General features: G+C 50.4%; 1 protein-coding gene across 1 annotated transcript in view; it reads right to left on the bottom strand.

Moving 5' to 3' along the window:
- The window catches only part of Col6a6 (collagen type VI alpha 6 chain), a 56,895-nt gene that overhangs the window by 5,028 nt on the left and 37,840 nt on the right, over positions 1-14,027 (bottom strand). The window contains exons 23-33 of the mRNA XM_070005293.1: positions 11,820-11,882; positions 10,058-10,120; positions 9,578-9,628; positions 9,052-9,087; positions 8,677-8,739; positions 7,337-7,399; positions 6,766-6,801; positions 6,608-6,644; positions 5,168-5,179; positions 4,160-4,653; positions 2,700-2,796 (exon numbers count right to left, since the gene is read on the bottom strand). Coding sequence (XP_069861394.1) covers positions 2,700-2,796; positions 4,160-4,653; positions 5,168-5,179; positions 6,608-6,644; positions 6,766-6,801; positions 7,337-7,399; positions 8,677-8,739; positions 9,052-9,087; positions 9,578-9,628; positions 10,058-10,120; positions 11,820-11,882 — 1,015 coding nt within the window. The remainder of the gene's footprint in view (positions 1-2,699; positions 2,797-4,159; positions 4,654-5,167; positions 5,180-6,607; positions 6,645-6,765; positions 6,802-7,336; positions 7,400-8,676; positions 8,740-9,051; positions 9,088-9,577; positions 9,629-10,057; positions 10,121-11,819; positions 11,883-14,027) is intronic.

Genomic DNA, 14,027 nt, shown 5'->3' with positions numbered 1-14,027 from the left:
AGCTAGCAGCACTCTACCCACTTGAGCCGCAGATCCACTTCTGTTTTTTTGGTGGCTAATTGAAAGCATGAGTCTCAGTGACTTCTCCTATGTGGGCTGGCTTTGAACCTGGATCCTCAGAGCTCAGCCTCCTGAGTAGCTAGGGTGACAGGCGTGAGCCACCCACTCCAGGCTTGGTGAGTGCAAGAGACAGACAACTGCATGGTGGTGCGAAAGTGTTTTGATCTGTTGATTAAAGCAATGCCGCTCATCACTGCACTTCTGTCATCTTACGAACGATTCATCTGCTGACAGCGGCAGAGTGCAATGCCGGTTCATCTTTCGATTTTGATGTAAAGCCTTCACCTCACTGTAAAGGCAAAGCTACAGCTCATCTTTAAAAAAAAAAATCTCCATAATGCTCATTAGATGAAAGAGCAAGACACTTTAGTTAAAAGCCAGTGATGAGAACTGATGCATATTCATGGCTTCCCTAGCATGTGAGGTCATCTTTTCTAATAAGCAGGTCCAACTCGTTTAACAAAAGAATGCGGGCTGGGAAGGTGGCTCCGTGGTAGAGTGCTCACCCAGCATGCATGAAGCCCTGGGTTCGATTCCTCAGTACCACATACACAGAAAAAGCCAGAAGTGGCGCTGTGGCTCAAGTGGGAGAGTGCTAGCCTTGGGCAAAAAAAGCAGCTCAGGGACAGTGCCCAGGCCCTGAGTTCAAGCCCCAGAACTGGCACAAAAACACAGAGCAATTAGAAGGAAGAACACAAATGCAGACATTCAACCAGACACCGCCATATGGTGCTAAATTAAGACTTTGATCTGAAACGTACGAAGATTTTCACGACTCCCCCATCTTGATCCTGACTGCAGAGCCCCTCGTGAAAATCGGTCACAGCAGGCTGTCCACTCCCTCGCTTCTGTTTTGTGTCTTAATTGCTGGAAACAACAACCAAACTATCTTCCTTAAGCCAAGAAATGGAACCGGCACTCAGCCACAGCCATGGACATGGGAGTTCTGACTGGGCGGCCTACGCCATGAAGCTGTGTGGACCTCGTGGGGAGCTGCAGCTGGTGACCCGCGAGGTGGGCGTGGCGTAGGAGAGGGAGACGGCTGAGGCTCGGGCCGCCCTGGAAATCTGCCAAGAACAGGAGCCCCTCCATTCCTCGTGAGCCCTGAGCATGTGAGCAGCAGCCTTGTGGGGGCTTCCTCCAGCCTTGAACCCCCAATTACATACCACACACCCCCTGGGCTTGAACTCATGGCCTGGGCCGCTGTCCCTGAGCTTCTGTGCTCAAGGCGAGCGCTCTACCTCTTGAACCACAGCGCCACTTCTGGTTTTCTAGTGGTTTATCGGAGGTAATGGTTTCACGGACTTTCCTGCCCGGGCTGGCTTTGAACCATGATCCTCAAATCTCAGCCTCCTGAGTAGCTGGGATGACAGGCGTGAGCCACGGCACCTGGCAAGTGAGTTCTTGACTTCTCTTAATTCCTGCTCCTCATCAAGTCCACTGTAAAGGAGGGCGGGCAGGGTTTATGTGAACGCGGGGACAGGAGCTGGGGGGGCAACAGCTTTCCCAGCCTCCTCCTCCTCGCCACCATCCACCTCTCCACGCAGCTCCCGCCCATGGCAAAGCCGACTTCTGCAACTCGGGCGTCCCCCATCATCTCAGCGGCTTTCCCTGCCATCTTGGCAATCACTAGGAAGCATAGGCGGAGGACGGGCATTTCCCAGCGCCAGCACGCCCAAAGCACACAGATCACCGTGCAGCCGTGCGCACGCGTAACCCCGGGGATCTCGGACGACGTCCTTCCATGAGAAATGCATGACTTCCTACTACTACTACCACGTTAGCTTGTGTGTATGAGTATATATGTATACACACACAGATACATGCATATACATATATACACTTATAAGCATATACATATGTATACATATACACAACTATATGCATATATATACATATATACACATAGGTATATACATATATGTACACATAATTAAAATATGTTCATATATTTAACATTATGTAATACAGCTTATATCCTAATATAATTAGGGTATTATATCAAGCCGTGTTACATATTAATTTGCTAGTTATATTAATACAGTATGTCGATCTTATAAGTGCATAATTATGCATCACTTTAATAGAATAATATAGGATACCATTTCTTTGTGAGCTGTGAACACTAACCCGAGAAAAACACCTATAAAATATTTTATAGCACGAAACACTTGGCAGATACAGGCTCCATATTCCTTTTTTTCCTAAAAACCATGAAACTTTCCTGGAAATGAGATTACAGAGACATGTGGAATGTGCCCTCCCACCGCCCTCCAGGGAAGAGACCCACAGGGCTGGGCTGGGCGAGGCCCTATGTGTGGGGGTTGCTGTAGTGGGGTGGGGTGTGGCCAGAACCCTGGGAGGACCCTCCAAAGGCCAAGGAAACGCCGGGCGCCGGTGGCTCACACCTGTCATCCTAGCTACTCAGAAGGCTGAGATCTGGCGATCGCGGTTCAAAGCCAGCCCGGGCAGGAAAATCAGTGAGACTCTTCTCCAATGAACCACCAGAAAACCGGAAGTGGCGCTGTGGCTCAAGTGGTAGAGCGCTCGCCTTGAGCTGAAGAGCTGAGGGACAGCGCCCAGGCCCGGAGTTCAGGCCCCACGACCCACAAAAAAGGTACGATGATCGTGGGACTCACCATAGCAGACAGTGCAGCGCTGCAGCGCCGCCAAGGCCGGCCCGGCGTCCTCTCCCGAGGGGACCACGACCACCCGGAACGCACCCGTGTCATCCATCTGTGGGCAGAGGGAGGGACAGTGAAGGGTATGCACGTGAGACCCTCCCTCTTCTACTGCACAACCCTGAGATGGCGGGGAGGGGGGTGGTGGGGGGGGGTGAAGAGCACCCTGGCTCTCCCCACAGCCTGATGACTGGTTTCCGCTTTGGTTTAGCTCATCTGTGAAGTGGGAATACTCTGAGCATGGCCCTGGCTGGTGCCCAGGCCAGTGGGACCCATGTGGGTCCGGAGCAGCCCCCCAAACATCTTCCTATCCCAGGCACCTACCACCCCAAGAGCGCACACATCCTGGCCTTCAGCTACACGCGGAGAAACTGCGTTAATCAGAAGGGCTGGTGTCAGTGGCTCACGCTTGTCATCCTAGCTACTCAGGAGGCTGGGATCTGAGGATCATGGTTCAAAGCCAGCCCAGGCAGGAAAGTCCATGAGACTCTTATCTCCAATGAACCACCAGAAAACCAGAAGTGGCGCTGTGGCTCAAGTGGTAGAGCGCTAGCCTTGAGCTGAAGAGCTGAGGGACAGCGCCCAGGCCCAGAGTTCAAGCCCCACGACCGACACCAAGGAAAGAAAATAATCAGAGAATTCTGAAGCTGTGGCTTTGTCACAGCCCTGTCATTTGCATAGCCTGGCCCTGTCCTTCCTGATTCGCATGCATTTTCTCTTAAGCCCCACCCCACTGTCCACTTCATTTGCATAATTCCAAGAGCAGAGCCAAACACATCAGCATCTCCCAGAGTCCCGTCAGCAAACCGAGCATCAAGCTGCTGAGCGATAATCATCATAATTCCAGAAAAAGCTGTCATTCTTGGGGGGGGGGGGATCCGGTCATGGGGCTTGAACTCTGAGCCTGGGTGCTGTCCCTCAGCTCATCAGCTCAAGGCAGGTGCTCTACCACTTGAGCCACAGTGCCACTTCCCATTTTCTGGTGGTTCATTGGAGATAAAGAGTCTCACAGCCTTTGCTGCTCAGGCTGGCTTTGAACTGTGATCCTCAGATCTCAGCCTCCTGAGTAGCTAGGATGACGGGCGTGAGCCATAGGCGTCTAGCTCATCTAACAGTTTTTTTCTCCCTGAACCACCATCAGCCTAGTTCAGGCTTTTTGGTGTAGCCAGGATGACCGGTGCCACCCAGTGTCTTCCCACTGAGAGAGAATGGCACAGGCTTTTCCACCCAGGCAGGCCTAGAGACAAGATCCCCTCCCCACACCTTCACCCAAGTAGCTGGGATTACAGGTATGCACTACTGCACCCAGCTGAACTTGAAGGCAAGGAAATGCGGTGTCTGTGTATTCTCACAAGGTTTCTAGGTTGCAGACGCCATCAAGGAAGACAAACCACCCTCCTATAAGCCTTCATTCTTACCGCAAAGGCCCGCTTCACAGAGGGAACGGGGCGGAAGGCAATGACCACAGGGACGATATCCAGGGCGCTGAATTCCATGGCGGCCGTGGTGATCATCTGGGCGTCAGCCGACGGACCGCTGGTGAAAAAGGCGGCGATCCTTCTCGTGTGAGCCCCGGGCAGCGTCCGCTTGAAGACGTGTCTGGAGATAAACCTCATGGCCTGGCCCAGCTCCCTCTGGGCCGAGCCCGGCTCGAACGGCAGCGTCTCGATCTCTCGGAGCAGCTGCTGCTTCGTGTGGCTGTCGGAGAGGCGGACCCGGTGCTGGGCGTGGGAGCCGTAGGTAAGGACGGCCACGCGGGCGCCCGCGGGACACCCGTGCTCGCGGACCCGCACGTCCTGCAGCAGGGAGGCCACCGTGGCCTTCATCCGCTCAAACTCCTGCGCCGTCACCTCGCGGGACTGGTCCAGGGCAAACACCAAGTCGGTGGGGTGCACCGGGCATCGGGGTGCTCCTGAAAGACAGGGGAGGCGTGCTGGCTTCATGGTGGAGGGAGGGGTCACATGGCCCTTCCCCCCCAAAATGCACTCATCACCTGACTTAGAACCACTCTGCACAGCACCTTAATAAGAACTACAAACGCTGGGCGCCGGTGGCTCCCGCCTGGCATCCCAGCTACTCAGGAGGCTGAGATCTGAGGATCATGGTTCAAAGCCAGCCATGGCAGAAAAGTCCCTGAGACTCTTCTCTCCAGTAAATCATTCAACAATACAGCCAGGGGGGTGTGGTTCAGATGGTAGAGCACCAGTACCAGCACACACACACACGACTGATACTAAAATGGCCTCCTCCTGGCTCTTCGGACAAATCACTGGGTAAACCCCAGGGGGTGCCAGAAGTTGCAGGCCGCTGTGCCGGAAAGGAAGCCCGGAGAAAGTTTCTACCCCTTGGTGGCCGGAACCCATCTGTCCCCGCGTGTGACAGTCTCAGAACTTCATCCAGACACGCCGGAAGTAGAGACGACTTACCCTGTCTGCAAGCTGGGGAGAAAGAACGGAGGAGATTGGGTTACTGTTCGGTAAGAGAATGAACGGAGCTGTACTGTGCACAGACATCACGGCTGCTGCCCCAGATGCTTTGGTGGGACACTCAGAAATTGACTGAGACACCCCCTTGATTTTAAGGGGGGTGAGAAAAGAAGGGGCTGCAGCACACAGTGACCCATCAGCAGCCTGAGGCCAGCCAAGGACAGACTGTCTCTACCTGAGTAGAGACACTTTCTGTCTGTACACACTTATGACTACCAGTACACACACACACACAATTTATGTGCATATGCAGGCCAAGCAACTCTTATCTGACATTACAAGTGTTTCAGATTATTTTTTTCAGAATTTGGCATAAATTCACCGTTAATGGGATCCAAGTCTAAAATGAAGTTCATCCTCTGGGTATTGGTGGCTCACACCTGTCATCCTAGCTACTCAGGAGGCTGAGATCTGAGGATCATGGTTCAAAGCCAGCCTGGGCAGGAAAGACCATGAGACTCTGATCTCCAATAAGGCACTCAGAAAACTGGAAGTGGCGCTGTGGCTCAAGTGGTAGAACGCTCGCCTTGAGCTGAAGGACAGCACCCAGGCCCAGAGTTCAAGCCCCACAACCAACAAAAAATTATGTTTCGTACACACTTTATACATGTATCCTCAGAGTAACTATATATTTAGTATATAGATTTTTTTCTGTACACGGGTACTGTCTTTTTGTTGTTGGGTCTTGAACTCTGGGCCTGGGCGCTGTCCCTCAGCGTTTCAGTTCAAGGCAAGCACTCTACCACTTGAGCCATAGAACCACTTCTGGTTTTCTGGTGGTTCATTGGAGATAAGAGTCTCAGGACCTTTCCTGGCCCCGGGCTGGTTTTGAATCCTGATCCTCAGATCTCAGCCTCCTGAGTAGCTAGGATGACAGGTGTGAGCCACCGGTGCCCAGCGATGCAGCCTTTAAAATATAGTTTTATTATTTTTTTTCTGTTGATGTGGGACTGAGGAATCGAGCCAGGGCTTCCTGCATGCTAGGCCAAGTATTCTACCACTAAGCCACAGTCCCAGCCTGGAGTGCTGGGTCTTGAAATCAGAGCCTTCCATTTTCCCATTGCTCATGGCTAGCACTTGGATCACACCTCTAGTCTGGCTTTTTGCTGGTTAGTTGGAGATGAACTCACAATTTTTCTATTCAGGCTGGTTTTGCACTCCAGAAATCCTTTGAATTAACCAGCAAAATGCCAGAAGTGGTTCAAGTGGTACAACACTAGCATTGACCACAAAAGCTCAAACGGAGCCCAGGCCCTGAGTTCAAGCCCCAGAACCAGAACAAAACAACAAAACAAAACCCACACTGGGCGGCTGATGGTGTCTGCTGCGTCGGCATTTCTGTGGCAGCTCACACGGTGGGGTACTATAGCAGGTACTTACGGCTGCTGTCCCGCACGTACTGGATGAGGTCACAAGTCTGCAGTTCAAAAACAAAACACAAGAGAATTCACCAATGGAGCTGGGTCACCACGTCGTCGAGAAAGCAATTGGGGAAATGGAGGGTTCGGCGTCTCGGGTGGGAGAGAGGAAATACTTACAGAGAATGAGGGTAAGCCCCGGGCTCCCTTCACGCCCTAGGAGACAAGCAAATGTTTTAGGATCTCATAGTCACAGTAGGAGCTGGAAGGTGACCAGCACTGTCATGGGAAGGGACCGATCTTAGCAGCTTTGTTTTTGGGGGTTTTATTTGGCCAGTCCTGGGCTTGAACTCAGGGCCTGGGCGCTGTCTCTGAGCTTTGTTACTCAAGCCTGGCGTTCTACCACTTGAGCCACAGCGCCACTTCCACTTTTCTGGTGGTTCATTGGAGATGAGAGTCTCAAGGCCTTCCCTACCCGGGCTGGCTTTGAACCTCTAATCCTCAGATCTCAGCCTCCTGAGTAGCTAGGATGACATGCGGGAGGCTACTAGAGTCAGCCTTGCATTGACATTTATTTTTAATCAGTCCTGGGGCTTGAACTCAGGGCCTGGGCGCTGTTCCTGAGCTGCTTTGGCTCAAGGCTAGTGCTCTACCACTTGAGTCACAGTGCCACTTCCGGCTTTTTCTGGATAGTTTATTGTACTTTTGAAATGGAAGAGGACTTGGGGTGATGGGTAACTTGTCCACTTACCTTTCGTCCTGGAGGTCCTGGCTCCCCGGGAATTCCCGGCTCCCCAGGAAATCCAGAAGACACCTCAAAGCAAGAGTGACTGATTAGAAAATCATAGTTGAATGCGCCTGTGTCTTTTCAATTCAGTTCTAAAATATTTAAAGACCAAAGACTGGAAAGGGAACCTTTTTTTTTTTTTCTTCTTCCAGTCCTGGGGCTTGAACTCAGGGCCTGGGCACTGTCCTTGAGCTTCTTTTGCTCAAGGCTAGCACTCTACCACTTGAGTCACAACACCACTTCTGGCTTTTTCTGTGTATGTGGTACTGAGGAATCGAACCCAGGGCTTCATGCATACTAGGTGAGCACTCTACCACTGAGCCACACTCCCAGCCCACAAGTGAACCTTTTACTTCCATTTTACAGAATTGAGAGATTTAAAAGTACACACATACACGTACGTGTACACACACACACACACACACACACACACACACACACACACACACACACACACACACACACACACACACACTCAGAAAAGGAGGGGGAGGGAATTTCCCAGGTATCTCTTCTCCAAATAATCCTTGCTAACATGTTAGTGAATTTTCTTATTCACTTAGTATTAAGATATATGTTCTTTTTAAAATACTACTTGATGGGGTCTAGGAAGGTGGCTCAGTGGTAGAGTGCTTGACTAGCATGCATGAAGCCCTGGGTTCAATCCTCAGTACCACATAAACAAAAATTGAGCTGGGTGCTGGTAACTCACGCCTGTCATCCCAGCTACTCAGGAGTCTGAGATCTGAGGACTGTGGTTCAAAGCCAGCCCAGGCAGGAAAGTCTGTGAGACTCCTATCTCCAATGAACCACCAGAAAAGTAGAAGTGGCGCTGTGGCTCAAGTGATAGATCACTTGCCTTGAGCAAAGGAAGGTCAGAAACAGTGCCCAGGCCGGCCCTGAGTTCAAGTCCCAGGACTAGAAAAAAAAATACTACTTGATTGGGTCAAATTTTGTTTTGGTTTTTGGCCAGTCCCAGGGTTTGAACCTGGAGTCTTGCACTCAGAGGCTTGTTTGGTTGGCATCTAACACCCGAGCTATGCCTCAAGCCCAACTTTTTCCTGGTTAATTGTGAAGCAGATGATTAGAGATTAGAGTTTCACAGACTTTCCTGCCCGGGGCTGGCTTTAAACCCGGATCCTCAGTCAGATCTCAGCCTCTTGAGTAGCTAGGATGACAGGTGTGTGAGCCACTAGCATCCGGCATTTCTTTTCTTTTCTCTTTTGCATTTATAATCTTGCAGGTTTCTAGAAGTTCCAGGGATTGGAGAGGCCCCCTTCTTGGGAACCTGGGCAGCAGCTCACCATTCTGCCTGGGGCTCCTTTGGGTCCAGTTTCTCCCAGATCACCAGGATCCCCGATCTCACCCTAGATACACGCATGAAAATACAATGGTTATTGAAATCAGCGACCTCATGGGGTCTGTGGTGTTATGAACTCAGGGCCTCGCTCAGTTGGATTTTTCACTCAATGCTGGAGCTCTTCTGCCTGAGCCACAGCTCCATTTCTGGCTTTTTGCTGGGAGTCTCTCTCTAAATTGTCTACTTGGGCTGGCCTTGAACTGTGATCCTCAGATCTCAGCCTCCTGAGTAGCTAGGATGACAGGCATGAGCCACTGACCCCTGACTCTCCAAGAGGGTATTACTGACCGTTCTTTAAATGCAGTGAAGTTCACGGTACCTTGAGTCCGATTTCTCCAGGGAATCCCTCTTGCCCCTACAATGGACAGCAGAGAAAAATCAACCTACGCATGCGTCACTGGGTACATTCACCCTGACTTTTTATTTTGGGTCAGTCATGGGGCTTGAACTCTGGGCCTGGGCGCTGTCCCTCAGCTCTTCAGCTCAAGGCTCTACCACTTGAGCCTCAGCACCCCTTCTGGTTTTCTGAGTGGTTTACTAGAGATAAGAGTCTCATGGACTTTCCTGCCCGGGCAGGCTTTGAACCACGATACTCAGATCTCAGCCTCCTGAGTGAGTAGCTAGGATGACAGGCGAGTATCCTGAAGTTATTATTTGGTTCAAAGAGAAACCCTGTAAACTCTTATGCTAATGGCGAAAGCAAACAATTATGGATGGACCAATCACAGACTCCATTCCTGAAGAGACCTAAGGGAGCCAAGATAGGAGGCTGGGCCCCATTCATCATCCACCCCAAACCTGGAATACTCAGTTTCCCAAGGTTGATGCCGGCACCTGGGCCTTACCTTCTCCCCTTTGCGGCCAACACGGCCATAACCCGGAAGACCATCGTCACCCTGTAAAAAGATCCTAAGTGAGAAACACCGTGGAGTACGGACTGGGAGCAGAAGCGGGGGCAGGTTATTCACAAGGAGACACACAACAAGGGGTTTGGGTTTGATTGGGGTCCATGAAGAAGCAAAAACCCTTCTCCCAGCCGGTGGCTCACGCCTGTCAACCTAGCTACTCAGGAGGCTGAGATCTGAGGATCGCGGTTCAAAGCCAGCCTGGGCAGGAAAAGTCCGCGAGACTCTGATCTCCCCCATAAAGCTTTAGAATTGGAGCCGTGGCTCAAGTGGTAGAGCTCCAGACTTGAGCAAAAACAGATCCAGGGGGTAGGACCCAGGCCCTGAGTTCAAGTCTCAGGACACACACACAATCACCCCGCCATATTGAGGTAGCATCTATGCATTGATTCCCAGACCCAGAAAGAGCAGCGATCGCACCTGAGCACCTCGAGGGCCGGGGAAGCCGGCGGCGCCTCTCCTCCCGCTATCTCCAGGCTCTCCCTGCACAAACACAAACAGTGGGCATCAGAAAGATGGCACTAAAGCAGCAGCGTTCGGCGGTGCCTACGGGAGTCACGCAGCACCATGGCTGCGCGCCATCATGACGTCGCTGTTGCAGAAATGGCAGGTGTCTTGGTCCATTTTGAGGCCGAGTGTGAGTCAGACAACCAGGAAGCTCATCATGGCCTGGGAGGCGGGGGGCATGTGTCCCCATCGATGACAAACCCACCTCACATGGGCTTTGGGAGAAAGCAGCTTCATGGGACATTCGTAGGATACGGGTTTACAAAGGAACATTCATAACCGGACGCCAGTGGCTCCCACCTGTCATCCTAGCTACTCAGGAGGCTGAGATCTGAGGATCAGGGTTCAAAGCCAGCCCTGGGCAGGAAAGACTGTGAAATTCCTATCTCCAATGAACCACCAGAAAACCAGAAGTGGCGTTGTGGCTCAAGTGGTAGAGTGCTTGCCTTGAGCTGAAGAGCTGAGGGACAGCGCCCAGGCCCAGAGTTCAAGCCCCACGACCAACAAAAAACAAACAAAAAACCAAGGAAAATTCATTTCTTGTTTGTGCCAATACTAGGGTTTGAACTCTAGGCCTGGACACTGTCCTGGAGCTTTTTTCCTCACGGCTAGTGCTCTACCAATTCAGCCATGGATCTACTTCTGGTTTTTGTTGTTGTTGTTCTGTTTTTGTTTTCTTGTCAGTCATGGGGCTTGAACTCTGGGCCTGGGCGCTGTCCCTCAGCTCTTCAGCTCAAGGCTAGTGCTCTACCACTTGAGCCACAGCGCCACTTCTGGTTTTCTGGTGGCTCACTGGAGATAAGAGTCTCACGGACTTTCCTGCCTGGGCTGGCTTTGAACCGAGGTCCTCAGATCTCAGTCTCCTGAGTAGCTAGGATGACAGGCGTGAGCCACCAGCTCCCAGAAGAGAAAGGCTTCTTTGAAGAATAAACATGGTCCTCGCTAACAGACAACATGTATAATAGGAAAGAAGATGGCAATGAATTATAATTAGGTGGGAAGGGGGGGAAAAAAGAGGAAAATATGCTGGTTTCTAGGAAAGTTCAAGAAAGGGTCCTCAGGAATATCAGCTGGTGGCTGTACGCTGGTGGCTCACGCCTGTCAACCTAGCTACTCAGGACGCTGAGATCTGAGGATCACGGTTCAAAGCCAGCCCTGGGCAGGAACATCCGTGAGACTCTTCTCTCCAATGAACCACCACAAAACCGGAAGTGGCGCTGTGGCTCACGTGGTAGAGTGCTCACCTTGAGCTGAAGAGCTGAGGGACAGCGCCCAGGCCCAGAGTTCAAGCCTCACGACTGACAAATAGAAGGAAAAAAAAAGGAAGGAGGGAGATGAAGAGGCAGGCCAGGAGGCAGGGGGAAGGAGCAGATGAGTGGGCAGAGGAAGGAAGCTGGCCACTCCAGGACATCCCTGGGCTGGAGATGGGGTGTGGTGGACCCCAGCAAATGAGATTAGGCTGAGCTGGAATGGCTGAGCTCATCCTGGTCCCCACCCTAGACCTGGGAGGGTGCTGACTCTCGAAGAATTAAGTCAGGCTCTGGGGCAGCTGAGCTGTGTTTTATGTCTTTGTGTTGAAAGGGTTCTGGCGAATGCCAGCAGACCGATGTAGCTCTCTTGAGGAGGGAGTGGGGGGGAAATGGTCCAGTTTGGGGGTGTCAAGAATGTGACCTACTTTATTTCCTTGGCTTCCCACACGGCCTGGATTTCCTGCCGCTCCTCCCGGTCCTGGAGGCCCCTGGAATGAAACGAGGATCGAGAGCTTCAGCACCACACAGACCGACTCTCCCCGAAACCTCCCGTGTCTCCTCTAAGAGGTGAAATCAAGCGCAGATGTGAGGATGGTCAGGGCCGGGGCTGACTCCTGCCCTGGGGAAGAAGAAAAAAGGATTGCAGCTGTCACAGAAAGCTAGTGAAGAAAAGAAAATGAATAAAGCAAGCCAGATGTTGGCCAAATGACTTTATGCTTTCTTGGGAGGGTTCCCCCCCAAAAAAAAGGAAGAAAGAGAAAGAAAGAAAGAAAGAAAGAAAGAAAGAAAGAAAGAAAGAAAGAAAGAAAGAAAGAGAGAAAGAGAAAGAGAGAAAGAAAGAAAGAGAAAGGAGGAAGGAAGGAAAAGAAAGAAAAAAGAAAGAAAGGAGCGAGGGAAAGAAAGAGAATTCAGGTTCTCAATGTTTTTTGCTTCTGGGGCAGATGTTATTAAAATGTCTAATAGTTGAAGAAATTTATTCCAAATGACATTGGCCTTAAAAAATGAGTTCTACCTCAGAAAGGGATCAGTCTTTTATTATTATTATTATTATTATTTTAGAAGGTAAATGTATTTTTATTTGCAAATGACATAAAGCTCAAAATATTTTAAAAAATACCTAGCACGTTATAACAAAAATTTCTCAGGAAGTGCCAGATAAGTCTTCTGGAATAGTCCTTAGAAACTGTTAAAAAAAAAAAAGGCAATTGTGCGTGGCACCCATGGCTCACGCCTGTCATCCTAGCTACTCAGGGGGCTGAGATCTGAGGATCACGGTTCAAAGCCGGCCTGGGTAGGAAAGTCCTTGAGACTCTGATCTCCAATGAACCACCAGAAAACCAGAAGTGGTGCTGTGGCTCAAGTGGTAGAGCGCTTGCTTTGAGCTGAAGAGCTGAGGGACAGCGCCCAGCCCCAAGACCAACAAAAAAAAAAGGGGGGGGGGGAGAGGGTTGAAACACTGTGAAATCCTTAAGATAAATTTAACAAGATTTATTGAAGAAAGCTTTAAGCCACGCGCTGGTGGTTCATACCTTGCTACGTAGGCTGTTGAGATCTGAGGATCACAGTTCAAAGCCAGCTTGGGCAGGAAAATTCACTGAGACTCTTATTTCCAATGAACTATCAGCAAACTGAAAGGGGAGCTGTGGGCTCAAATGGTAAATCACAGGCCACTTCCAGCTTGCTTGCTGATAGTTCATTCAAGATAAGAGACTCAGTGAACTTTAGCAAAAGCATCAGGCCTTGAGTTCAAGCCTCAGTATTGGCACAAATGCACACACACAGACACACGGAAAGAAAGCCCTTAAGATCTTATTGGCCGGGCACTGGTGGCTCACACCTGTCATCCTCGCTTCTGAGGAGGCCTGAGATTTGAGGATCTCGATTCAAAGCTAGTCCAGGCAGAAAAAATCCATGAGATTTTTATCTCCAACAAACTGGAAGTGGTGCTATGGCTCAAGTGGTAGAGCATTACCTTGAGCTGAAGAGCTCAGGGACAGCATCCAGGCTCAGAGTTCAAGCCCCAAGACCAACCAAAAAAAAACTTACTGAAGAATATTTTTTTTAAAAAACCCTCAAAACAGATAGACATAGAATATATCTATATGGAAAATCTATGACGTACCGGTACAATAAGTCCTTCTTGCTGCCCAGAAAGCCTGTTTTCCTGGAATAGTTCCAGAGCCAAAAATCTTACAACACCAATTCACACACAAGTTGCCTTTCTCTCCTCCTAACACTGGATGGGAATCCCCCTCTTTGGAATATCCAAATAATAACAAGAGCAATCTCCATGGGGCAAACACCCTCTACAGATTCTTCAAAGTCATTCAAACACTAGGGAGTTCCAATCATATTCACAACGTTTTAATTATGGCGGCCATCAGGCTGGAGAAAAATAATAATAATAAATAATTGTAATAACCCAATTGCCAACAGTACTTTCCCTCTGCCAAGTAGACGGCTTCAGAAAAAAAAAAAATCAGGCACAGAAAGCCATGGTACCCAGCCAGCCAAATGGAAAGGAAGCCTGGCGAGAAGTCGTCTTTTGTTTGCCTAACTGGCAATGTCCAGAGGGTGAATGATTTATGACAACCATAAGCAAGAGGAAAGAGAACACAAGCCATTCCCACCAG

The sequence above is a fragment of the Dipodomys merriami genome, unplaced genomic scaffold (genome assembly GCF_024711535.1).
Source record: "Dipodomys merriami isolate MVZ:Mamm:240054 unplaced genomic scaffold, mDipMer1.0.p SCAF_68, whole genome shotgun sequence".
Taxonomy (NCBI): Eukaryota; Metazoa; Chordata; class Mammalia; order Rodentia; family Heteromyidae; genus Dipodomys; species Dipodomys merriami.
The sequence above is the reverse complement of the archived record's forward strand: the minus strand, read 5'-3'. Positions and strand labels throughout refer to the sequence as shown.